General features: G+C 36.0%; 2 protein-coding genes across 2 annotated transcripts in view; both read right to left on the reverse strand.

The window, feature by feature from the left end:
- Positions 1-5,822, reverse strand: part of LOC110151118 (multiple epidermal growth factor-like domains protein 6) — a 107,129-nt gene extending 101,307 nt beyond the window's left edge. The window contains exons 1-2 of the mRNA XM_070467083.1: positions 5,801-5,822; positions 898-1,020 (exon numbers count right to left, since the gene is read on the reverse strand). Coding sequence (XP_070323184.1) covers positions 898-1,020; positions 5,801-5,822 — 145 coding nt within the window. The remainder of the gene's footprint in view (positions 1-897; positions 1,021-5,800) is intronic.
- The window catches only part of LOC110151119 (EGF-like and EMI domain-containing protein 1), a 525,391-nt gene continuing 514,530 nt past the window's right edge, over positions 3,763-14,623 (reverse strand). Inside the window, exons 7-10 of the mRNA XM_070466463.1 lie at positions 11,919-12,038; positions 9,867-9,989; positions 6,216-6,352; positions 3,763-5,415 (exon numbers count right to left, since the gene is read on the reverse strand). Coding sequence (XP_070322564.1) covers positions 6,216-6,352; positions 9,867-9,989; positions 11,919-12,038 — 380 coding nt within the window. The 3' untranslated portion in view covers positions 3,763-5,415. The remainder of the gene's footprint in view (positions 5,416-6,215; positions 6,353-9,866; positions 9,990-11,918; positions 12,039-14,623) is intronic.

Genomic DNA, 14,623 nt, shown 5'->3' on the forward strand with positions numbered 1-14,623 from the left:
TACTAAGTTCAAACTCCTCTATGATAGGGGCCTTCCTGGTGGCTCAGATGGTAAAAAATTTGCCTGCAATGCTGGAGACTTGTGTTCAATGCCAGGGTCACAAAGATTCCCTGGAGAAGGGAGTGGCAACCTACTCCAGTATTCCTGCCTGGAGAATTCCATGGACAGAGGAGCCTGGTGGGCTACATACATGGGGTTGCAAAGTGTCAGATACGACTGAGTGACTAACAGTTTCACTTCACTTTCATTTTCATGATATTATAAAAATTTATCTGTCAGCTAGAAATCCTCTAAAAGGTAAGCAACAAATCAGTTAGAAAATTATAGAATAACTCATCTTGAAGTGTACATTAGCTAGATTAACATCAGATATATAAAGGAATCTGATACTATGGCTCAAGAACTGGCAATCCTTTTGCTGCTGCTGTCTAATTAAAATGACTTTCAATAATCAACTCAGTTTCCAGTCAAGATTATCATAAGAAACTCCTATAGCATTACGCAATGGCTTGCTGGAATCTCTCACTTGCCTATGTGTATTAAGTTAGGTAAAAGGGATTATGAACCAATGAATATAAAAATAATAGTAATAGTAATAATAATAGCTACTTTTAGTTGAGTGATTTCTTGATGTCAATCACAGTAGTAGGCCCTTTACATTGATTACGTTTCTTAATTTATCCAGTAATCCCATAACTGTCTTCACTTCACTGATGAGGATTTGAGGCTCAGAGCACTTAGTGTCACCAAAGTTCATACAATAGTATGTGGCTGGACCACAGAGATCCAAGTTTCTTTAAGGTGAAAGCCTTTCTCACCCTAACCCTCTGCCTCAGATATTCCTCCATTGATTGCCCCATCACATCACGGATTTCATGTTAGAGCTCAGGAATTTACCATCACATCCACAACCATCAGAACTGATCTGAAAGCCTTCCTGACAACTGCATTCATAGCCTCCTGAATAGTTGATGTAGAACTGGGCACAGCAGGCTTCTCCAGTGTCACACTCATCAAGGTCTAAAAGGGACGAAAGGACATTTTTGTTATTTAAGAGATAGGAATTTAATCCACCTTTAGAGATGCTGATAAGCCCCACTTCTAAATTAAAACCATTTTACTAATTATTTTCTATTTCTCAGGCTACAGAGTACAGACACTGAATAAATGATAACACAAAAACAATGAGGCTTGCATTTGGATCAATGTTTCTGACATGCTTCTCCTATGCCTAGTGTTTATTTGAAAAGCATGTAAATAATCTCCAAATGCATTTAAAAGCACAGGAAAAGAGCTCTTTGCTATTTTTCCCGTTTAAACAGCAATCTGGCTAAATAAACAGAGAACCTGAAGAACAACAATTAAAAAAAAACCAGCTTGAGAAGCAGAGCTAAAATATTCCATTGAATGAATATTTAATGGCTACAAAAAGGAGGCAGTCTTAGGCCCCTATGTGTGTGTTCTTCTAAGAGCTTTGGATGAAAGAATGCTCCCAAGGAAAAGAATTCACAGGACTGGGAAGACAAGTGGTTAAAGGCAATTCAAAGAGAGCACAGACAAGAATCTTAAACATTATGTGTTAAATTACAGAATATTTCAGGGCATTTGCTTGAACTTTTCAATGATACATTGATGGGGATGAGTTTTTACTATAATCGGTGACACTATTACCCTGGAGTGTCCTATCACATAGACAGTTTTCTAAATTATGATCTTTAAGTCTCCTTTGGCACTGTCCTTCTAGAATTCTACAATCTGCCATGTATCTTCCTTTATTTGCCCTAGGGAAAATAAAAATTAATCAGAATAGGTCAAACTGAAACCTTTCAGCAAAGGATAATCTATTTATCCTAAGTTTTGAAATAATCATTTGTAATATATTTGGCTAAGGGGTAGAACAGACTCATCGCCCACTGCTAGACATCTGGAAATTGTGTGGTCAGGGTTTTTGGCTATAGGCCTTCAATTCTACCCACTTTGTTGAGCTGTTAAGTTGGGTGGCCTGTCAGTGCTGAGTTTACAAAAATCCCTTTGCTCCATAACTATGTGAACATATATAAAAGATCAGTGTCTCAATTAACCTTGGAAAGGGTATCAATGTAAGAAAAGGCAGACAAGAGAAAGGAAAGAAAATGCAATCAATTAACCATGGTTAGGGGTCACCATAAAATATCTAAATTAAGGTCATTTGGACACAAAACATTCTTTCTCCTGCAAAATGTCACAAGCAGTTCTACTCACAAAGTTCTAGATGATATTTTTTTCTCTTACATTAAAACTTCTGTTATCTTTTGGATTACATAGCATGGATACAGAAGGCAAAAAACTTAAAACTTCAGTTTTTTATCTAAAACATTGCTTTTAAAATCTTTTTAATCTGTTTTTTTAAATTAGAGGATAATTACTTTACAATATTGGATGGTTCTTGCCATACATCAACCTGAATTCACATTAGGTATACATATGTCCCCTCCTTCTCGAACCCCTCTCCCACCTCCCTCCCCACCCTATCCCTCTAGTTTATCAAAGACCATGGGCTTCGCATTCCCTGTTTCATAAACTGAATTCCCACTGGCTATCAATTTTACATATGGTAATGTATTAATGTATATGTTTCAATGCTATTCTCTCAAATATTCCCACCCTCTCCTTCCCCGACTGTGTTCAAAAGTCTGTTCTTTATCTCTGTGTCTCCTTTGCTGTGCTGCATGTAGGAACATCATACCACCTTTCTAGATTCCATATATATGCATTAATATACAATATTTATCTTTCTCTTTCTAACTTACTTCACTCTGTGTAATAGGCTCTAGTTCATCCACCTCATTAGAACTGACTCAAATACACTCTGTTTTTATATCTGAGTAATATTCCATTGTGTTATATGTACCACAACTTCCTTATCCATTCATCTGTTGATGGACATCTAGGTTGCTTCCAGGTCCTAGCTATTGTAAATAGTTGCTGCAATGAACACTGGGGTTAAAATATTACTTTTTAAGTTTTGTGGGGAGGAGTGGTTTCTTTTTTTTTTTTAAGCCTCATTTTATTTTTATTTTTTTTTCCATTTATTTTTATTAGTTGGAGGCTAAATACTTAACATCATTGCAGTGGTTTTTGTCATACATTGACATGGATTAGCCATGGGTTTACATGTATTCCCCATCCCGGTCCCCCCTCCCACCTCCCTCTCCACCTGATCCCTCTGGGTCTTCCCAGTGCACCAGGCCCGAGCACTTGTCTCATGCACCCAACCTGGGCTGGTGATCTGTTTCACCCTAGATAATATACATGTTTCAATGCTGTTCTCTTGAAACATCCCAAGAGGAGTGGTTTCTTATTTCAAGATTCTTTAAAAAGTCTTCTCATATACCACCAGAGCCTCTAAATACATACATCTCATGATTCCTTATTCTATCTAGCAAGAAGCACAATCACATCACATTAATTGGAAAAATTAGTTCTTCAATCTATCATTTTATGATCCATTTTGGATTCTTCTTCTATTATAATTCCTCTGGGGCTATTTTTTGTCTCATGTATAGAACTCATTAGAAATCCCATGCTTCCTTTCTTAAAATGCCCTGTCCCTTCAAGCCTTGTATCACTTGTTTTCCTAAATTTCTTGATTCCTTCTCAGATCTTTTTTTGGTAAGATCTTATTTTTAACTCCTCTGCCTCTCTGATGATCATATTTTTCCTACATTGGCCAATATGCCAAATATTACAACACTGCAGAGAAATTCACCTGTAAATTTAAAAAAATTTAGCCCTGATCAAAAATACAGAATCAATTATAGCAAGTAAAACAATTAAACATTGCAACTATGACTTCAGAAAAGCATCAAAAGTAAACCTTGAAAGAACCTGATCTTCTGTATCTGTCTTCCACACAGTCACTGAATAAAGCACCAAAGAGTAGAATAATTTTTTTTCTGATAACTATCAGTTGTTAAATTTAGTGAACTTATTGCTGGTGAGACACTTGTGTTTTTTGTGTAGCTGTCTTTCAAACTGTGTTAACACATCACTAGGTTTTATCCTTAATAAATGCTTCCATTTGGGCAAGACTGACCATTTGCAGACTAGATGACTTATCTTCACATTTATTTATATGTTCTCATGTAAGAAGAAGTTGATTCTAAAATAAGCTAAAAAGGAAATTATTTCCTCTCATGCATGAATGTTTTTACAAAGCATTCATGCCTGTAATCTGTTCTCAGGCAAGTAGGCAGACTATGTATATGCACACTCCAAACAAATCATTGCCTTTACTCTAGAGAATATTTTGTTTTTAGGAATGAGTGTTATTTATTGGAAATGAAATAAACTTGAGCCATCAACTAAATAATGTCGTCATGTTGACTGCTGAAATCTCATAAATATGCAATTTTCTATATTTTGACTCTGGCAGATGCAATTTTTTCTGGCTGTAAATATGAACTTTACCAAATTGTACTTTTCAAAGAATCAGGAAAGATATCAAATTATAAGCCTGCAAACAAAAGGCTTAACAAAATTCCAGTTTCCCTTACCGAACAGTCACAAGGAAAGGATAAGAAGGAAGGGAGGGAGGGAAGAAAGGAGGAGGGAAAAAAGAAAAGAAGTTCTTAATTTTTTCCAGAGATCCAAATGTTAGCAAGGTAGAAATCTATAAGCATATTTTTCATTACATAAGAAGGTGCAAGGCAAGCAACTGGCTTCATTAAGCTAACCACTGTAGACTCTGAGAAAAATGCAGAAGATGATGTTGGATTAGGAAATAACAAGCAAAGACATTGTTTTGGTTTAAAACTTTATGAAACCCAAATACTTTAAAATCCCTTAAAGTTCACTCTGTCACATTAGTGCCAAACTAAAAAAATCCCAACAACTTAGGTTTTTGAAATTCACCTCTTCACTTATGGTACTTCAATTTATTTTGAACCACACTGAATAGCATTAGATGGTCAATTTTTTTTTTTTTTTGGTACTCATAATTTTTAAGAAAGGTGATATAAAATACCACAAAAGAAAACATGCAAATAGGGTATCCTAATTCAAATGATGACAAGTTGTTTTAGAGGCTTGTAGGTGCTCTCAGACCCAGGGCACATAGTAATTTAGTTTGATGTTCATGTTCAGTAGTTCAGTTGTGTCTGACTCTTTGTGACCCCATGGACTGTAGCCCGTCAGGCTCCTCTATCCATGGAATCTTCTAGGCAAGAATAGTGAAGTGAGTTGACATTTCCTTTTCCAGGGCGTCTTCCCAACTCAGGGATCATACCCAAGTCTCCTGCGCCTCCCGCATAGGCAGGCGGATTCTTTACCACTGTGTGACCTGGGAGTCCCCACGTATTGCAGAGTGACTTGTGCGGACACCTGGCCAGGCCGAGGTCTGTAAGGTCTGTAGGAAACTTCACCTTGGGAAGTCTGCTATGTAAATAAAGGAAAACACGCTCTTTCATTCAAGAGCTTTTTAAAAAATGCAACAGTATACCAGGCAAGTCTGAGGCCTAATAGCTGCTTCTGACAATAGGGAGGCTGAGAAAGAGGGATAGAGTGATGTTGGGGAAATTTCTTGCAGGAGTAGGAAAACTAGAGATGCTCGCTCTCCCAATTTTTGGTAGATATTCATTTTTCTCAGAAGTTCTAGATTAAACATTTCACTATGAAGCAAGCTGGGGTGGAATTTACTCTTCTCATTGTCTCCTGTGATATGTTTTAATAATATGTTGAAAAAGTTATCTTTTCCGATGGCTTTGAGCTGGGTTTTCCAAAGAATAACATCTTCTAAAGTTTGCTTTCGGACTGTAGCTACCTGCCTTGTCAAAGTTGAACATGTACCCAAATTAACACCAAGTTAAGAACCAATGAACATGATTTGCTTCTGCTTGAGGTGGAAAGAATTAGGATGGCAGCATTTGTTTTTTGAATTACAAATTACATTAGATGGTTAGATAAGCCTTGGAATATTTTCCAGAAAGAAAACTGTTAAGTCACATATATCACTAATAAGTTTTAAATCTCCTTTAACTTCAAAGTAAGTATCTTGAAACACTATGATATCTTAGTAAATAAATATTTCTTTTACATTATCCAGTAGCCAAAAACACTGTTCATTTTACTTGTAGTTTGAGATTTGTGGCTACATTACAGCACCAAGTATTAGAGAAGAAAGGGCTAGATGAATCCAGGGCAACCTCTGAAGGAAGATAGCATCCACCATACATTACCTATGCATGTTTTCTCATCTGAATCGAGCCGGTATCCATGGTTACAGGAGCATGGGGCCCCCCAACTGCATGTTCACAGTGATGGGAACAACCACCATTGTTCTTTTCACAGCTATTGACAATTTCCAATTCAACCCCTTTCCAAAACAAGCAAAGGGAGCATTATTAGCATAACAATAGAGAAATATGAATACATGGCAATAATGGGTACACTCTCTCTCTGTTGGGAAGAGGACAAACTTTATTGGAAATTTGTCAACACTCTGAGCATATAAAAGTTTGAGAACTATTAAGCATTGTACATATCTGACACTGAAGTGAAGTGGTTCAATCATGTTCAACTCTTCGTGACTCCATGGACTGACCCCTCTAAGGCTCCTCTGTCCATGGAATTTTCCAGGCAAGAATACTGGGTAGCCATTCCCTTCTTCAGGGGATCTTCCCAACCCAGGGGTTGAACCTGGTCTCCTGCATTGCAGGTGGATTATTTACCATGTAAACCACCAGGGAAGCCCTGTACATATTTATATCATATCAAAATAATAATAAACCTATAAATAATATTAAAATGACAAGGTAATACAGAAAGGTAATGAGTCCACCAGTGGTTATTAAACACATCTTAAAGGATACTTCCCTATGGCAATTTTTGGTATTTTCAGAGGGTAAATATATATATGTGTGTGTGTGTGTGTGTGTGTGTGTGTGTATTGAATCAATGATCAGAATGCAAATAGTTCGCCAGTTGACATATCTGTTCTCAAACTAATGGTATGTTAATATGTGCCCCTTTCCTAGGCTGTGAGCACTGTTAAAAATGTATGGAACAAAATAATGGAACAAAAGTATGAACACAAAACCTGTGAGTTAGCTGATTATATGTAACTAGCATCATGTTTATAGCTATGATGTATACAAGAGTCTTTGGTATATAAACATCCTATTAATGCAAACACCAATTTGCTGATTGTGGTACATGCCACTAATTTGGGGCATTCGAGGGGACATCCACCTCAATATACAGATGCCAATTTTCCTGAGCACACGGGTATTATAATCAATCCTTTTCTAAGTGAGAAAGTGAAAAATAAAAGCATGCTTTGAATCATTGTGAAAAATACAGAATCAGATACTCTGCTATTTTCACCATTGGTCTCTATTGTTCCTCATTTGTGTTGCTTGGACACACCACTAATGAGAGTGACTACCTTGGTTCATTTCCTTTCATTTTTACCTCCTGAATCTTTTGAAAGAAGAAAGATGGGCAAGAACAGAACAAAGGCATGCAGGATTGTGGCATTCTTTGAGAACCTATATTACCATTCACACTGCTGAGGTATCTGCTATTTTTCTTGTATGGTTACAGTACAGAAATCATACTCCCGGATCCCAGCATCCTGTGTAGAGTAGGCAGCAGCCTTACATATCCCAAAGCAGCCAGGACATATCCCTGCCTTTGTGCTCATCGCTCTGTGCCTTCATCATCTTGTATCATCCAGCTCATAACAGATGTTCAAAAATAGGTTTGAATGACTGAATAAACAAAAGAAGGATTATGCTAATCAATTTATTGTTGAAAATAAGAATGCCTTTGGGTTTAGAAACAGCTAGTTTAGGACTGAGCTAAATGAGAAAGCTAAAGGAAAGATTGAAATAATTAAGGGAACTGATATTTTTCACAATATGTTAACATATACTCTTTAGGGAGACATATTTCAAATTTTGGCTCTGATTCTTATTTTTCTCCTGTGATCAATGTGGCTCTAAGATTGCTGGAGATAATTTACTTTAAATATAAATGGCATTATTATAACCTCACAAAAACTATATGAGGCTAAAACAAGTTCATACTCACCTATAACTTACCACCAGAAGTAAATGTTTTTGATATGGATGATACAGTTAAACTATCATACTTAAAAATATGCTTTAAAAAGTTTAAAAACTGATCCCTGTGGTTTCTCATAGCAAACAATCATTATTTGCTCAATATATTAAATATGCATTAAATGTATATGGAATTTAAGTTCATTATATATTGCCTGGTAGTAGTAGAAAGTTTTATTTAACCATGCTGGATCTGGAATTTTTAAATTTCTAACCACAAGATAGTGATAGTTCATTCATAGAACACATTGAGGATTCAACATTTATGCTATTCAGTATTTTGAGAACTTCTGAAAAGAAATGACATAGGTACAAAATATCATTGTCTTAGGAAAAATTTAAAACAATATTTGCCTAAAATAGGATGCTATATGAAGAACACATAATTTATTGTTAAATATGATCATGTTCTGAAAACACTTACTCCACCTACAAGTTTTGAAGCATTCATTTTCACCAAGAAAGTTTAGTATGTCAGTTAGTAAATATTGAGGTCTGGTGAGAGCCACACAAAGAACTTAGCCAAATATTCACATAAGGGAAATAAATGTAAATATGCACTTCAACCAAATGAATTCAACTCTAGGGCAAATTGCTTTCCCAAGTAAATTCTACGAAAGCTTGAACCTCACGACTCATTAACAATAATGGCCCCTTCTTTCATGATAACTGAGAATGCACCAGTCTGACTGCAGGAGTTTTTATTTCAGGCATCTGTAAAATGTCCTCATCTCCTAAACCTCTGACCACATTAAAAAGCCAAAATATTAATAGTACAGAAAAACCCCTCGACATTTCTCTCTGCCTGAAAGAACTCCTTGGGGCACCAAGAGAAAGACTCACTTTGGAAAAAGTTATATCCTAATTAGTTAATTCTTCCCTTCCATCTTATTTAGTTTGCTCTTTAAAAGATAAATATCACCGCAGCAAAACTGCCCTGTCTTTAAGCAGTAGAAACAAACCAACAGAGCTTATGGGTATACTGGCAACCCAGGCATTAAATAAATGTAGAGCTTTATGCAGTGGAGGAGAATGAAGAAGTTAGTGACCTTAAGACTGTCTCTTCATGAGAGAGCTTAGATAAGAACACTAGCTGATTTATTCTGTTTGTCACTATCTTTATTCTTCTTCAGGATCAAAGGTAATCAAGAGATGTATGATGTATACAAACACATAACAAAGTTAAAAGTAATATATTTGGAGCTTAGAGACACTAGTTCAAGTCCTAGTTCAGTCACTGCCTAATTTTGTATCACTGAACTTTGGGCTTTGGCCCTGATAGGAGAAAAGTGGGAAGGGCACCTTTGGAGCTGAGATCAGAAACCACACGTGGTACTACCATCTAGGGCTGCCCCTCACCCGGCTGGTTCTTTCATTCTTGCTGGCTCCTTTCCGCTGAGTTTTGCACTGGAGTTATTAGTGTCCAATAAATATTGCAGGACAGAGGTGGTGATGGATGACAGACTCCTCACAAAGGAGACCCATGGGTCCAAGAAAGCCCCAATCCAGAAGACCTGAGACTTAGTTCTTGTGGTCTACAAAGAAGATCATGATGCTGACCACATTCTGTGGACTCTGGGCTCCTATTTCATTGAATTAAAATGAGGGGGTTGGCCTTCTAAGCTCCCACTCCCACCCTATTTCAGTGGAAAACATTCTAAGGAGCTCTTACTTTAGCAATTTATTCAGCACAATCCTTTTATTACTCTTGCTTAATACTTGTAAAATGCCACACATTCCTGGGCTGCGATCACTGTCACTTACTGTAACACTGTTTTCCATCAGCTCCCAGCTCAAAACCAGGTTGGTAGGCACAAGTGAAAGATCCCACTGTGTTCACACAGCGATGGTTGCAGGGAGCAAGCCTTTCAGCACACTCGTTTATGTCTGCAGAAAGAGATACACAGGAGCTGTGTCTTTGAAGCTGGAATTAAGACTTATTTACAAACTATAAACATGAACGAAAGCATCCCCTCCCCTTCAACCCCTAACACAGTGCCAACAAACATAACAGTAAAATATCACATAGGCTCCATATTTGCAAATAAACCAACGTAAAATGACAAGAACTCTGCGGCAGGTCTCACTCATGTTCTTAAACACTTATTTCTATTAGAACCTACTTCTTATTGTTGTTTAGTCACTCAGTTATGTCCAACTCTTTGTGATCTCATGGACTATAGTCTGCCAGGCTCCTCTGTCCATGGGATTTGCCAGGCAAGAATACTGGAGTAGGTTGCCATTTCCTTCTCTAAGGGATCTTCTCAACCCAGGGACTGAACCCACATTGCCTGCATTGGCACATGGATCCTGTACCACTGAGCTACCTGGGAAGCCCCATGAGAAACTACTGCTATCTATTTATCTGAAGGAAGAGAAAACAAACAAAAATAGACCTTTCATATCCCCTAACAATACAGATAGAACACTTTAATTTGTCATTGTGAATAGATATCACATTCTTAACCAAAATTGGTATCTTTCTGACTTAAGACAGTACAAGTGGCCCCACACAATGCAGATTTGGAGTCTTCTTAAGTAGCAATCATAGTACATGTTCCACATATGATTGTCACAGTGCCATTTAAAACCTGGTGCCCTCTCTTTCTCGACACCAATAAACAAGTCTATTCAGTATAACATCATTTTGTGGCCCAGGTAGTTTATTCTCCCCTTACTCTACCCCTGCCTTAAATGGATAGGTTTCATCATCATTTTCCCAAATAGAACTTCCTCCTTCTCTTGTCCTGCATGTCACTCCCATCAGAACTTTTAATTTAAGAGAAATGCTCATCTTTCTAAGGTATTACAAAACTCTAAGTAGGCAGTAACTTTGGGGACAGTTTTTTTAGGAATAATGCACCAGATATCAAAATAAAAATTTGAAAAAGATATTCTATAAATTATGGCTATATATCTCAATTTTCCACAGGTATTTAATAAGATCCTAGTTTGTGCCAGATACAGAGCAAGGTAGGTTCTACGTAAACAGAGGACCAAGGCAGAAATATTCTGTCAGAAAAGTATGTTTAACAATCCACAGAAAGTTTTATCTTATTTTTGGCTTCAAGAAAAAAAAAAAACACAACTAACTTAACACTAATTTTTATGTATAATTCTTTTTCAATTTCTCAAAGCATTTATCAGTCACATTAGTCAGGAAACATTTTGTATTTTCTTAATTAACCCCAATAAACTGTTTTTCGTTTCATGGAAATGTCGTGATAAAAATGAAGGATTCTGTGATTTCTCAGAAGTTCTTAAAACAAAGACAGTCCCACAGGAATGACTTCATTTATCAGTTCTGGTCATGAAGTAATTTATCACTTTCATCTTTGAATTGAAGTATGTCTGTTTTGCTATGTCTAGGAAATGGAAATATGTAACCTTGTATTTCTAGAGTTTCTTTCTCTTTGGTTTTAATTATTCCAAACTTCTGAGAACACTCATTTGCACATACTTGATTTTCAAAGGTTAGCCCCACCTTCTGTAGCCTATAATAAAAGCTCCCTGTGCAATTATGGAAGGTTTTGAAATAATAATTTTGAAATTCACTTCAGAATGAAAAACAGAAAACAAAAAGAATTAATTCTGAAAGTACACCAGATTATTTTTTGTAACTAAAAATTTCACTGAGCTTTTATACTGAATAGTACCATAAAAAATACCTTTCAGAATGATCAAATAAGAATATAAGTGTTTCTTTTAAAGCATAAATGAAAACACCTTTCTCCTAGCTGTTCTGACTATTCAAAACTGAATTACCACAAAATTGCAAACAATTACCCAATTAATCCATCAGCTTCAACTTCTTACCTGCACAGGCCTTTTTGTCCTCAGAGAGTTGGTACCCTGGGTGACAGGCACACCTGGCCACGCCATTCTCACTCTGACAGATGTGGGCACATCCATTCCCACCTGTGCAGGGGTCCATCGCTAGTAGCAATTAAGCAGTGATAGTTTGCAATTCATTAACTGTAGAAAAATGTGCAGAGCAGAAGTGTAGAGAAAGATACAAGAGAACTGGGACCAGAGGGCTTCTCACATTAGGATGGTAAGCCCTTTGGAAAGTCTTTCCCACTTTCAGATGACATTCATCCAACAAAAGGTTCCCCATTTTCTGATCTGAACTCCAAAATCTGAACAAATCTAAACATGAATCAAGGTCAAAGAACTGGCTAATTTTACTCTTTTTAAAAGTTTATCTGCTGTGCTCTCATACCCAAAGTTAAGTAGAGTGAGCAGGAAATCCTCCACACACCTTTGCATTTTTTTCGCCTTCTCTCCCCACTTATTTTACTCATTTGCACAGCAGTTATCCTCATATAAACCTTTCACCTCCTCTCGATTTCCTCTACCTTGGAATAAGCAACCACGATGTGAAGTAAAGGCCAACTGGAGTAAAATGGAAGCGTCTTAGCTACAGCTACCATGGAGATGGAATAAAGAAATTCACATCCCACTGAAATTAGTCAGTGACCTCCTTCTGACCTCCTCCTTTTACTTGCTCTTTTCTTAGTCTCAGTCATATTCTTTGGAAGTCCAAAGTAATGTAAAGCCACACATCCTATCCAGATTACCTCTACATAGAGCTTATTTGTTGAATTCACGAGTTAACTGATCCTGGTCTAAATATGAGAAACAGCCTTGTCTACATTATAAGCTGCTGGGGTGGGAATTTCTACTCTTGCATGTTCCCCTTTCCTTTTTAAAAATAATGCACAGAATATAAAAAAAGCAAAACAATGAATAAAGCTACCTTGTCCCCACATTTACCCCGTTTCATGCAACCACTATCATACATAAATGCTTACATGCTTTCATTACTTTCTTGCAAACCATTTCAGACTTTATGAAAATATAAGTGATACAAACATCTTCTATCTATCTATCACAGATACAACACACATTGTTCTGCTTCTTGCTTTTATGCAGGAGGAGATTGAATTAAATCTGTAGATCAATTTGGGGGAATATTGTCATTTGAACAATATTGGGTTATCTGATCCATGAACACGAGATGTCTTTCCATTTATTTTAGGATCTAACTTGTTTTACCAATGTTTTATAGTTTTCATTACACAATTTTTGCACTTCTTTTGTTAAATATGTTCCTATGTATTTTATCGTATTCAATGCTATGGTAACTAGAATCATTTGTTAATTTTACTTCCAGATATTTTAGTTGCAAGTGTATAGAAATCCAATTGATATTTTACATTTTGATCTTTTATCATGTAACAGCTGGATTTCCTTATTATTCTAATAGCTTTTATTTTTTAAGGTGTATTCCTTAAAATTTTCTGTTTCAAGATCCTGTCATCTGCAAAGAAAGATATTTTACTTCTTTTCTAATCTGGATGCCTTCTATTTTCATGCTTTTTTGCTTTGGCTATAATGTCCAGTACAATGCTGAATAGAAGTGGTATGAACAGATATCCTTGCCTCATTACTGATTATAGGGGGGAAGCTTTCAGCACTTCACTGTTAAGTAAATATTAGCTGTGTGTTTCTCATAGATTCCATTTATTGGTTGAGCAAGTTCTCGTCTATTTCTAGTTTGGTGATTTCTCTTATTATGAAAGGGAATTAAATTTTGTCAAGTTTTTTTTTTTTTCCCCTGCATCTATTGAGATGATAAGGTTGGTTTTAATATGGTGTATTTTTAAATACATAATTTTTAGATGTTGAACCCATCTTGATTTCCTGAGATAAATCTGATTTGGTCATAGGGTATAGTTCCTTTTAAGTGTTGTTGGATTTGGTTTACTAGTATTTTGCTGAGGATTTTTACATCTACAAGCAAACAAGATTTTAGTCTGTAGTCTTTTTTTGTGAAATTTGTGATTTTGGTATCAGAGTAATACTGGCTTCATGGAATGAGCTTGGGATTATTCTCTCCTCTTATATATTTTGGGACAACACTTTTCAACTGATGAAAACAACTCAGAATCCTATACCGAGCAAAATTACCCTGCAGGAATGAGGGAGAAACCAAGACATTCCCACATGATGGAAAACTAAGAGAATTTATCTCTAGCAGACTATTCTAAAATTATGTCATTTTTTTTCTAAATAGAAAGGAAATGATTTTTAAAGAAAGGAATAGTGGAGCACCAAGAAAAAAAGAAAGAACAACAGCATAAGAAAGAAAGAGTAAGAATAGGAAAAATATGTATATATATATATATACAAAATATTATATATGCATTATATATATGATATATAGAGAAACATATATAAATACAATAAACTTTACTTCCCCTCATGAATCTCCTAAATTATACTTAATAACTGAATAAAACATAACATTGTCTAACATGGTTCTAAATGTACATAGAGAGAATAGTTAAAAATTATATAGGAATGGAAAAGAGCAGAGAGAAAGTAGTTAAGGTGTCATACTTCACTTGAACTGGTAAAAATGATACTACTGGTAAACAGTTATACACAATATAATACCTGACAACCAGGAAAAAACTAGGTAAAGATATACATTCAAAATTGTTATGAATAAAGGG

Source organism: Odocoileus virginianus, chromosome 4 (genome assembly GCF_023699985.2).
Source record: "Odocoileus virginianus isolate 20LAN1187 ecotype Illinois chromosome 4, Ovbor_1.2, whole genome shotgun sequence".
Classification (NCBI taxonomy): domain Eukaryota; kingdom Metazoa; phylum Chordata; class Mammalia; order Artiodactyla; family Cervidae; genus Odocoileus; species Odocoileus virginianus.